Genomic DNA, 12,599 nt, shown 5'->3' on the forward strand with positions numbered 1-12,599 from the left:
TGCTGGCCTTGGTGCCCTGGATGCCCTGGCTTCCCAAAGTGCTGGGATTGATTACAGGCGTGAGCTACCGCTCCTGGCCAAAACAAAGTTCTTAAAAATAAAATATGAGCTTTTCGGGTGTATTAAGTACGGAGAAGTTTAAAAAATACACTATAACAAAGTTCACGCCTTTAGTGATCAGTAAATACGAGATTCTCGCTCCTCCCTAGCGACAGGGAGGCACTCAAGCATGAGTTAGAACACGGGGAATATGGATACAGCTGAAAAGATTGAGGCAACAGGTTCGCAGCGGAAGGCCTTTACAGCTTCTTTCGACTCCGATATTTCAGTATCAGCACAATTCTCCCCTATTTACCGCTGAAGCAATCAACTGGGATTATTTAAAAAAATGATTATTTGTATTGACTACTGGATAGTTGACTAGCACTATCGGTTTTGAATGGGGGGTGGTGTGTGAAAAAAAAATCGGGCAGGAGGGAGGGCACCTGTGAATCCCAGCCCACCGTCTCATTGACAGCTCTATGGCTCTCCTTTCCGTGAGTGAGCGGTGGCCCTTAGGCCTCAGACCCGACACCGTCAGTGAAACAGGCGTAACCTAGGAGACTGCTCACCAAGGAGCGGCCGGGGGGAACCGACGCAGAGGAGCGCGGCGCCCTCCCCGGCCGCCTGCGCGTGTCGGGGATGTTCAGGGCTCTTGGGCGTGCGTCAGAGAGGACGACTGCTTTATCTGATTGTAGGTACAGAGCGTGCGCCGCGTAAGGGCGGCTTCTCACTGCCAGGCGCCGGAAAGTCGCCCTGGCTGCTGGCTGACAGCCGAGGGCGCCGAGCGTGGGGACCTAGTCGAGCTCCCTCGCTGCCCCGCTGTGCGTGCCGCCGGGAGGCGGGGGCAGGCAGGGACCGCCGAAGAGGGGCGGGGCGAAGGGGGCGGGGCGGGGCGGGGCGCGCTGCGTGGTCCCGGCCGGCGCCGGGCTCCTCCCCCTCCCGCGCCCAGGCCCGCGCCCAGGCCCGCGGCTAGCTGAGCTCCTCCCCTGGCTCGGTCGCTCTCCCCTCCCCTTCGCCCGGCCGTTCCTCCCTCCCGCCGCCTCCTCTTCCTCGGTGAGGCGCTCCTACAGCGGGCAGACAGCATGGCGGCTGTGGAGACGCGGGTGTGCGAGACAGACGGTTGCAGCAGTGAGGCCAAGCTCCAGTGTCCCACCTGCATCAAGCTGGGCATCCAGGGCTCGTACTTCTGCTCGCAGGTAGACGCCCGCTGCCCCGCGGATCTGCCGCCGCCGCGGGACCCTTCTCGCCTTTCCCCTGCTGGCTCCTCCCGCCCGTGCGGCGAGTCGGGACGCGCTCCTCCTCTTCCTCTCGGCCGCGCTTCCTCCTCCCCCCACCCGCGTCGCCAACGCCCCCTCTGGTCTCCGGGGCCCCCGGTTCCACCCGAGTAGCGCGGGGCTCTCGCGGGGGCGGGGGCGCGGCCAGCCGCGGCCATGTGGGCTGGGGCGGAAGCGGGCGGTCTCGCTAGGGCTCTGCATTTTGCGGCCAGTTCTTTGCGCCGGGGCGGGGGCCGCTAGGTGTGCGGGCTGCCGGGGGGCAGGTAGCGGCGCCGGGATAGCCGGCAGCCAGAGCGCCGCGAGCCTCCATAGCCGCAGCTCCGTCGGGGCTCGGGTCTGGACGCTCTAGGCTACGGGGCTGGGCCGTACCTGGGGTCCCTGCGGGATGGGGGGGCGGAAGCCACCCGCCGGGCTCTGAGAGAGAGGTGGCCCGAGGACTGTCGGAGTCGCAAAGAGGAGGAACGGTAGCTAGCTCTGACCCCACTTCTTTGTGCTTTACTACTGTGGTTTGACACTTAAGCAACTTTGAGGGTGGGTAGGGAGAGGTCTGTGTAATTCATTCTTTTCCTTCAGCATCCAAAATTATTGATTTACAAAACTGTAAGTTAACGGGATTAGTCACCTCTCAGTGACTGAATTTCCCACAGTGAAAAGGACAGTTCCATTGAGGATTAGTCATGAAGGCTGTAGTGTATTAAGTTTTGTGCAGTAGAGAGCAAACCCAGCGTTGAATGGGGTCCTGACTGACGCGTGTGCTCGTGTTTCTGTTTACTAAAGAGTACTAGTGTTGCTGCTTTATTTAGAGACCCAGGATAAGGGCTGGGTGGTAGTAGTATGGCCCTTAGTTACAGTCCAGGTTTACTGAAGAGAGACACATGAATATTCAAATATTAAATTGGTAGTGCCCTGTGGGGAGGAGAGCAGGAATAGTTAGAAGGCCTGACTGGGGCCGTGTCCTTGCCAATTACTGTGAAATCTTGAATTTAGTCAAGTTACTTAATCTTTCTGAGTGCCAGTGTTACCCTGTACAGAAGGGATGATTACAGCTTTCCTTGTAAATTTCACAAGCTTCTTCTGAGACCCAAATTATACGAGGAACGTGAAATGCTGTTGCAATGTAAGGCCTTTTATGTTTTAAAGGATTGTAGTACGATTTGACACTGCCATAAATAAAAATATGAATAATGAAGGCAAATAATATGAACACAATACAAATAATAAAAAATATTTTCCAATATACAACATATATAAATGCAATCTTTACATCATAGTACTTGTAGCTAAGCCATTGCAAGAGGTCTTAGCTGTGTTATATAGTCTTGGTTTTAGATAGGATATGATCCTTGACCTTGTTAGTATCATTTGGAAAAACTTGCACGTGGAGTAGTGTTGCTGGATCTAAAAATAGCATTACTCAACAATCTAAAGGACCTGTACTAGGTTTAACATGTTGAGTATTACTGATGTTAAACCTAGTACAGGTCCATTAGATTCTTTAAAATTTCCAAATTCTGTCTTGTTGTGGCCAGTGTGGGACCTGAACTTAAGAAACAGTAGTTTGCTTTGGACAGTTGTGTGCCATCTGAGTAGAATAACTTTTAAACAGTTATTAATTCATTTATCATTGCATTTTGCAATGATAAATGAATTATATGTATAGACACTCTTCTATATAAAAATTTTAAAACTTAGCATGAAACCACATTCGTGAAACATTGGAGTTTGTGAAAAAAATGTTAGACACATTTGTGAAAACAAAACATTCAGGATTTAGTCTGTATTTTAGGATTGGAGGTTATTTAGATGTTGGATTCTGCAGTTATATTTCTGGTATCACTGTTAGACATTCACATATTCCCAGAGTGGCTGTTGCTGCTGTCTCTTCCGTCATTTCTGTTACCACATCCTATGGCCAGCTTTTAAAATTTCCCACCAAATCAGTTGTCGAGTCTCTTAATTTATTTCTCTACTGTAATTCCTCCCCTTGCAAACACCCACGAAAAACCCCAACCAAACAAAACCTTTTGTACAGAAGTTATTTTTCCCACAGTCTGTTTATGCTTATAACCCCATTGCTTTCAGGATTCCAGCCCCACAATCAGGGCCCCTCTTCTGAGTCTCTTGCTTTAGCCAAAGGCTGTGTTTATATTCTTTCCTTTCTTTTTTTTTTTTTTGAGACGGAGTTTCACTCTTGTTATCCAGGCTGGAGTGCAGTGGCGCGATCTCGGCTCACCACAACCTCCGTCTCCTGGGTTCAAGCAATTCTCCTGCCTCAGCCTCCCGAGTAGCTGGGACTACAGGCGTGCACCACCATGCCCAGCTAATTTTTGTATTTTTAGTAGAGACAGGGTTTCACCATGTTGACCAGGATGGTCTCAATCTCTTGACCTCGTGATCCACCCACTTTGGCCTCCCAAAGTGCTGGGATTACAGGCTTGAGCCACCGCGCCCGGCTTATTCTTTCCTTTCTAAAATGTCAGCTGTATTCTGAAATCACAGCTATTCCCTCAGTCCCAGGTTGAGACCTTGATCAAGTCACTGTAACTTATCCTAAGCCACTTCGTACATCTCTGATAAAATATGGGCTTGGCCGGGCACGGTGGCTCACTTGTGTAATCTCAGTACTTTGGGAGGCACAGGCAGGTGGATCACCTGAGGTCAGGAGTTCGAAATCGGCCTTGGCAACATGTCGACACCCTGTCTCTACTAAAAATACAAAAGTTATCTGGGCATGGTGGCACACACCTGTAGCCCCAGCTACTTGGGAGGCTGAGGCACGAGAATCCCTTGAACCTGGGTGGTGGAGGTTGCAATGAGCCCCGATTGCACCACTGCATTTCATGCTGGGCAGAAGAGTGAGACTCCAACTCAAAAAAGAAGAAATTAGGGATTTTCCTTAACACTTCTGATCATTTTTGCTAGAAGTGGTCTTTGTTCTTTTACTGCTCTGGTCCCTGGCCTGGCTGTCTCGCTTGTCTTTGGGAACAAACAGAACAAACCTGCAAGAGGCCTTTCTATCACACCATTAGCAGAAGTAAAGCATTCCCAGTTACCTGGTCACACCACCTTGTTTATTCCTTTATAATGTTTGTACAGTCTGTGATTACCTCACTTATTAGAAAAATGAGAATATCTGTTTTTTAGTCCTAAGGTGAACTTCATGAATGATCTATCTTGTTCACTGCCCTGTCCTCATTTCCTCATATAATGCTCTCTGTATGCAGTAGGTGGCCATTAAATGTTTGAATTAATGAATAAATACATCAAAAGGCAGAATAGAGAGATATCCTATCATTTACTGGTTATGTGACTTTAGGCAAATAACCTCTCTTTTTCAGCTGTGTCTTTTTACAATGGGGCTATTTATAATAACTATCTCAGGGTTTTGAGGAAGACTACATGCAAAATATGTAAAGCTCTTAGCATATTAGTAAACTTAATGAATGTTAGCTCATTTTACTGTTGTACTGTTTTATGTTTAAGAAGGTGGAAATATTTTATCTAGGATGCTTAATTTTTTTTTTTTTTTTTTTTTGAGGTGGAGTTTGCCCTGTTGCCCAGGCTGGAGTGCAGTGGCATGTTCTCTGCTCATTGCGAACTCCACCTCCTGGATTTAAGCAATTCTCCTGCCTCACCCTCCTGAGTAGCTGGGACTATGGGTGCATGCCACCGCGCCTGGCTAATCTTTTGTATTTTTAGAAGAAACGGGGTTTCCCTGTATTAGCCAGGATGGTCTCCATCTCCTGACCTTGTGATCCACCTGCCTCGGCTCCCAAAGTGCTGGGATTACAGGTGTGAGCCACCACTCAGCGTAGGATGTTTAATTTTAAGAAAAGCTTTTGTTCTTTAGAGGAGCACAACCAGTTTTACTTGAAAATGGAGTTTTCCAAGAGTTCTTGATGTTCGATTGTATTTATTGATAGAAGTGTTCCTTCCTATTTGTGTATGTATTTTTCATTTACGTGTAAGAATTTTTTGAGGACAGAGGGTGTGTGTTACTCATCTTTGTATTTTCCAAAGTGTCTTGCCCATAGTAGGCACTCAGTTCATTAAATGAAAGAAAGGAAGTTAGTGGTCTTGCAAAAGAAAACAAATTGTTTGTTTACATTTTCCTTTGTAAATGCTGAACAGTATACTATATTGTGAATATATTATCATTTATTTGCTTATGGTTGAATTTAGTTACTTTTTTGTTTTTTAGCTGCTGTTTAACTTTGTGAATCGCATAGGACAGTTACTATCTCCTCTGGTTAGAGGATCAGCTGGGAGGGACCTGAGTGATTTGTAGCTGTTTATATTTATAAGGCATAAAAACATAAAAGGTTTAGTAAGCATAGTATAAGTGTAAGGAGACCTGGATTTTGCTCCTGTGTCCCTGGGTAAGTCCCCTCCTATGCCTAATGAAGTATCCTGTTCATGGAGTTGACTGGAAGGTGAATAAGAGAGCGTCCAGAGTGCTTAATACAGTGTATAGTAAATTTGGGCTTTATTATGCATATAACCTCGTATGTAATGTTACTAAAATTAGTACCAAGGAAGGCTTAAAAATCTTTGAAGAGAAATGTTACTTGTTTATGAATATTTTTGATAAATCCCATAATAGATTCTTTAAAAGAAGTGGCAGGTACCATGATTAATGAATTCAGAAAGTCTTTTTTTTTTTTAAATAAGACAATTTTTCTTTTCTTTGAGATGGGGGTCTTACTCTGTCACCCAGGTTAGAGTGTTGGAGTGTGGTGGTATGATCTTGGCTCACTGTAACTTTCACCTCCCAGGTCAAGTGATCCTCCCACCTTAGCCTCCCAAGTAGCTAGGTCCACTGGTCTGAGCCACAACACCTGGCTAATTTTTTGTTATTGGTAGAGACAAAGTTTCTCCATGTTGCCCAGACTGGTCTTAAATTCCTGAGTTCAGGAGATCCACTTGCCTCAGTCTCCCAAAGTGCTGGAATTACAGTCATGAGCCACTGCACTCAGCTGCAAGAAAGTCTTGTTGAATGTCTTGTAGGTTGGAGTTAGAAGGTAGGGAAGGCATGCAGTATCTTTGAAATGCAACCCTGTCCTCTGAAACTTTCTCCTTCAGTAACAACGTTCCTGCCATTGCAGAGTGTTTCTGGAATTCATCTTCATCATTGGAGATATTATCAGTTTCTGCTTTTTTATTTATAGGCATTTTCTTTAAATTCTTCATATCACTTCAGACCACCCTTAGATACTGATTGTAGGTTAGCTGGATTTAGGTACAAATCTCATAGCTTCTTATGAGCAAAAAGGATGAAGGTAAAAGAGAAATGATGAGTCTTTTTAAAACAAAAATAATTTCATGAATTTTTATTATAGAAAAATAGAGAATATAGGTAAAAATAATTAGTTACCCAATGATCATTTCTGTGAAATTTTAAGAACATATTTGCATTCTTCAGAACATATTTGTGTATTTATTCATGTGCACATAGTTGTGTATGTTTTTACAAAAATGGCAACTGTAGTACATATAATCTTAGATAATTTTCTCATCCTTACGTCTTAACCAGTGTTTTGGTAGTGTCATGTCGTGGCTACATTTACATTATCCTTTATAAAGATTGTAATGAATGCACTGTCATTTATTCACTTATAGTTGAATTTAATTTCTTTTCAATTTTTTAGCTGCTGTTTACTCTTCAATAAATGTTCCTGGAAAATTTAAATCATTTTGACTTAGGAACGTAGAATAATGATTCATGAATTGGTACATGAACCCAGGATCGAACCATCCTAAGCTGATTCTATATCCTTGTCCAGAACAGTAGTTCTCACAGTGTACTTAGTGAATTATTATTGGTTTGAGGGCCTTCTGGTCACCTGTGAAGTTCTGGCATGAAGTATACCTGTATTAGAGTAGAATTCGTAAAAAAGAAAAAACAACAACAAAACAAAACAAGCATCATTTGGTTGGTAGGCAATCAAAAGTTATACAAGTCTTTGAGTTATCTTTTTGGAAATTGAAGAGCTATAGGAAATGTGATCTTATACTGTTCACTTAATTTGTGAATTGAAATCAAGTGTTAGTCACGGTTTTTTAAGGTGAATCTTTTTCATGCTTAGCATATTTGCAAAATTTTAGTTAGGTTTTAGTAAATTTGGTAGGGGTGACAGACATGAGTATGTAGCTAAGCTCATTCCGGCTCTAGATATTAGGAAGAAAAGCAGTGGCATGGTAACTGGTTCTGTAATTGTCTTTGGTATTACTATAAATAGCAAACCCTTTTAGATAGATATTAAATAGGCAGAAGTACTTTATAAAGCAACCATTGAGCCTCATTCTGTATTAAAGTTTTAATGTAATGGAATATAAATGTAATTATAACCCTTTCTGCTTGATCCTGAACTTCTCCTGACCTTGCAGTTTTAACACGAAGCATTCTTTTATTCATGCTTGGGCAGGTAGTGCTCCCAGCTCAACAATGATAAGTATTTTACTTTGATTTCTTTGATTGGTATCAGTCTTGTCTCTCGCTTTGAATAAAGAGCAATTCAAAACACTCTGTAAGCCAGGCCTGCTTTCTTCATTTTGTGTGTGTGGGGCAGCTTTTAGATGAAACTAGGATAGGGACCTCATGGACCTTCTCATGCTTTATAAGTTGTAAGTAAGTTCTCTCCTGTTTTTATCTCCAGTATCCTGACTTATTGCAAGTCTCAGTAAAGATTTCTTCCTGATACACCAGAGCTGTGCCATGTCTGTTAGAAAGTGTTTCTAAAAAGGCCAGGCTTGTGGTGGCTTATGCCTGTAATCCCAGCACTTTGAGAGGCTGAGGCATGCAGGTCTCCTGCCGTAAGATCAGCCTGGTCAACATGGCGAAACCCTGTCTCTACTAAAAATATAAAAATTAGGGCCAGGCACGGTGGCTCAAGCCTGTAATCCCAGCACTTTGGGAGGCCGAGGCGGGTGGATCACAAGGTCAAGAGATCGAGACCGTCCTGGTCAACATGGTGAAACCCCGCCTCTACTAAAAATACAAAAAATTAGCTGGGCATGGTGGTGTGTGCCTGTAATCCCAGCTACTCAGGAGGCTGAGGCAGGAGAATTGCCTGAACCCGGGAGGTGGAGGTTGCTGTGAGCCGAGATCGCGCCATTGCACTCCAGCCTGGGTAACAAGAGCAAAACTCCGTCTCAAAAAAAAAAAAAAAAAAAAATTAGCTGGATGGTGATGGTGCATGCCTGTAATCCCGGCTAATACTAAGGAGACTGACGCACAAGAATCGCGTGAACCCAAAAGGTGGAGGTTGCATTGAGCTGAGATTGCACCACTGTACTCTAGCCTGGGCAACAGAATGAGACTCTGTCTCAAAAAAAAAAAAAAAAAAAAAAAAAAAACAACCAGAAAAAGCCCTTGTTAATTGGGGTCTGCTATCTGCTAATGTGACATTTGTCTGGGTCACAGGCTCAAGCCTTTAAAGAGTGGTTAGGATATAAATGATAAGTGAAATTATAACTTCAGCAATTTCCCTTATCATTATAAAGTGGGAGGTAACAGACATCTCGGTGTTTTGAATGTGTGTTTAATGATTCTGCCTTGATTTAAGTTCAAAAGTGCAAACCCATCTTTGCATCACATTCTGAAGGTTAACCCTGTCTTATCCAGCAAGTTACAGGCTTTAAATCGTTCAATAAAATAGGTAAATGTAAGTGCCATTAGGTTTTAGACATGGCATAACTTTTTTTGTCTTCTGAGTGGGGATTTATGTTATTACTAATTATTTCACTAACTGGTAATTGGGATGGGATTGTTAGAATACTGATAATTTCTCACTGTTCTCTACTAAACAAATGATAGAATAATATAATATTGCTTTTGAATTAAAGTTTTAAGGACTATAAAGTCAGAATCTATAGATGTTTGTTTTCTAAATTGTTTTTGATATTGAGTAGAATAAAATATTAGTAAATGTTTGGGGAAAAAGCCTCAAACTTTATTCCCTCTGTTCTCATAGCACAATAGTCATCAACACAAAAGATTTCTATAACCAAATGTATGAGGTGTTTTTCTTCACTATCAAGTGAGCAATTATTTCTGCAGTAGACACCAACTAGGTGTCCTTCAGTTCATTTCCTACACCATTTACCTGGAGATAGTGTCAGATCCCACAGATTGAGGGCTTAGTCTTCAAAACTGCCCCTTTCCCACATCCTTCAGACAGCAGTCACAAGTTTGGACCTCCTGAACTTGAAACTTGACTAGCTTCAAGTTGGAGTTTGCATGCCCCCACTTTGGGTTTGATTGATTTGCTAGAGCAGCTCACAGAACTCAGGAACACTTACTTTGCAAGTTTATTGTAAAGGATATTGCAGAGGATATAGATGAAGAGATGCACAGGGCGAGGTGTGGGGGAAGGGACGCTGAGCTTCCGTGACCTCCACTAGTTCAGTGTTCAGCTAGCTATTTGGAAGCTCTCAGAACCCAGTCCTCTGGGGTTTTTATGGAAGCTTCATTCCTTTAGGGTACAGAGTGGGATATTCTCTGGAATGAGGGTCTTATAATCCACAATCTAAAAGGTGGGGGGTGGGGTTAGAGACCTGCCTTCAGGTAGAGTGAAAGGAAGAGAGCAGGAGAGGTTGGAATGAGTCTGTTTTCCCAGCCCTAAAGCACCCAATATTATGACAGGATTGCAGCAAGGGCTAGGGGAGTTACTAGTCAGGAACTGTGAACAGATACACACACACACACACACACACAATAACACAAGAAATCATACATGGGATCTAAATATGCATGCTATGCATGCTATAGTAATGCCCATTTACTTACCATCTAATTTATTAAAAAGAACATTACCAGGGAAACAAGTGAAAACAGAAGGCTCCTTTGTCCTTGTCCCTCATCCAAGAGGTACTCCGTATCCTGAATTTTGTGTTTGTCATTCATTTGCATTTTCATGTTTGATTTCTTAAAAAATGTATTTTTAATGTTTTCGAAATTTTTTTGTGAAAAATATCATTACATGTATTCTTCTACGACATACTTTTTTTGTTGTTTGTTTGTTATTATGTTCCTGAGATTTATTCTGTTTCAGTGTAGCTCTGGTTTATTCATTTCATTGTTTTCACTGCTGTGTGATATTCCAATGAATTAGTATGTCATAACTTTTTCATTCTTCTGTTAATGGAAATTTGGGTTGTTACACGTTTTTCTATTATAAATAGCACTTCTCTGGACATTCTTATGCCTGACTCTTGGTGCCTGTTTGCAAGAATTTCTCTTGGGTGTACTCCTAGGAGAAAATTTTTGGGTCATAAGTTATATGTTTAGCTTTACTTTGATGATACCAGATGTTTTCCAAAGTGATTGTACTTTAAAATAAAAAAAGGGACATAATTAAAAAGCTTCCGCATGGCAAAAAAAAAAAAAAAAAAATCATCATCAGAGTAAACAGACAACCTAAAGTATGGAGAAAATATTTGCAAACTATGCATCTGACAAAAGACTAATACCCAGAATACAAGGAGCTCAGACAAATCAGCAATAAAATAAAATAAAATAAAAAATCAAATAATCTTATCAAAAAGTGGGCAAATGAACTGAGTAGAACTTTCTGAAAAGATATGGCCAAGAAACATATGAAATATGCTTAATATCACTAATCATCAGGGAAATGCAAATTAAAACCACAATGAGATACCACCTTGCTCCAGCTAGAATAGTCATTACTAAAAAGTAAAAAAAAAAAAAAAAAATAGATGTTGGCATGGAGTGATGAAAAGGGAATGCTTAACTGCTGTTTTGAATGTAAATTAGTACAATCACCGTAGAAACCACTGAATACCCAAAGGAAGAGAAGTCATTATATAACAAAGACATCTGTACACATGTTTATTGCAGCACAATTCACAATTGCAGAGATACAGAACCAATCTAAGTGTCAGCTGATGAGTAGATAAAGAAAATGTGATATATATATATATACATCATGGAATACTACCCAGCCATTAAAAAAAGAATGAAATAATGTCTTTTGTAGCAACTTGGAAGGAACCAGAGGCCATTATTATAAGTGAAGTAACTCAGGGATGGAAAACCAAGTACCATGTGGTCTCACTTATAAGTAGGAGCTAAGCTGTGGGTACTCAAAGACATTCAGAGTAGAGGGAGGGTAGGCTGGAAGTGAGGGATAAGAAACTACATATTTAGTACAATATACAGTACTTGGGTGACTGCACTGAAATCTCAAGACTTCAGCATTAAACAAAAAACAGAAGTGGTTGTACTTATAGAGAGTTTATGTTGTTTCATATGCTAGCCAGGACTTGGTATTAACAGACCTTTTATTTTTGTCAGTTCAGAGTTGTGTATTACTCATGAACAGCAGTGTTCATTGGGCTATTTACATCAGTAAACTTGCAAAAATTTAAAAGGGCTTAACTATCTTTAAAGGGCTTATGTCATTCTTATATAGACAGGAAGTACTGGATAAAAGATAAATGACAAGGAAGTGCTAGTGAAAGTTATAGACAAGGAGCTATTTTTCCTTGAATTTTTAAATAATTTTATTGAGTTTCCCTTTTTATTGTGAAAAATTTCAAACAAATAGAAAGGTTTAAAGAGGAATATAGTATAATTGCAGTATACTCATCACCTAAGTTAACATATTGCTGTATTTATTTTATTTATGTGTGCTCGTGTGTGTATTGGGTGTGTGTATAAATGTATTTGTTGAAACATTTTGGAAATAAGACACAGGAAACACAACACTGCATCTATTAAATATTCAGCAGGCGTTTTCTAATGACAAGGGCATTCTTAACTATAATTCCATTATCACACCTAAGAAAACTAACAGGAATTCTCTAATTTCATCTGATAGGCCAATCTTAAATTTCTCAATTATCTCCCAAATGTCATTCATAAAAGCTTTTTTTGTTTTGCTTTTTGGTTTTAGAATCAGGAACCTATTAAAGCTCACATACAGCATTTGGCTGCCATGTCTCTTAATTTAGAACAGTCCTCTTATTTCCATGATGCTAACTTTTTGAAGAGGCTAGTCAATTGTCTTGTAGAACGTTACACATTTTTGATGATCTGATTATTTCCTCAAAGTATCTGTAAGTTGTTCTTTTGTCCCTTGTAATTTCTGTAAGCCAGAAATCAAGCCCAACTGCTTTATTAGACTTGTGAAACCCTTTTTTGAGAAAATATTTTATTCTGTTGTCCAGGCTGGAGTACAGTGGTGCAGTTGTGGCTCACTGCAGCCCCAACCTCCTGGGCTGAAAGGTTCCTCCCGTCTCAGCCTCCTTAGTAGCTGGGAC

At 41.6% G+C, this 12,599-nt stretch overlaps 1 protein-coding gene across 1 annotated transcript in view; it reads left to right on the forward strand.

Moving 5' to 3' along the window:
* Window positions 1-984: 984 nt before the first annotated feature.
* The window catches only part of METAP1 (methionyl aminopeptidase 1), a 56,527-nt gene continuing 44,912 nt past the window's right edge, over window positions 985-12,599 (forward strand). Inside the window, exon 1 of the mRNA XM_003929527.4 lies at window positions 985-1,238. Within this exon, the coding sequence (XP_003929576.1) occupies window positions 1,125-1,238 (114 nt within the window). The 5' untranslated portion in view covers window positions 985-1,124. The remainder of the gene's footprint in view (window positions 1,239-12,599) is intronic.

This window comes from Saimiri boliviensis, chromosome 3 (assembly GCF_048565385.1).
Source record: "Saimiri boliviensis isolate mSaiBol1 chromosome 3, mSaiBol1.pri, whole genome shotgun sequence".
Lineage (NCBI taxonomy): Eukaryota > Metazoa > Chordata > Mammalia > Primates > Cebidae > Saimiri > Saimiri boliviensis.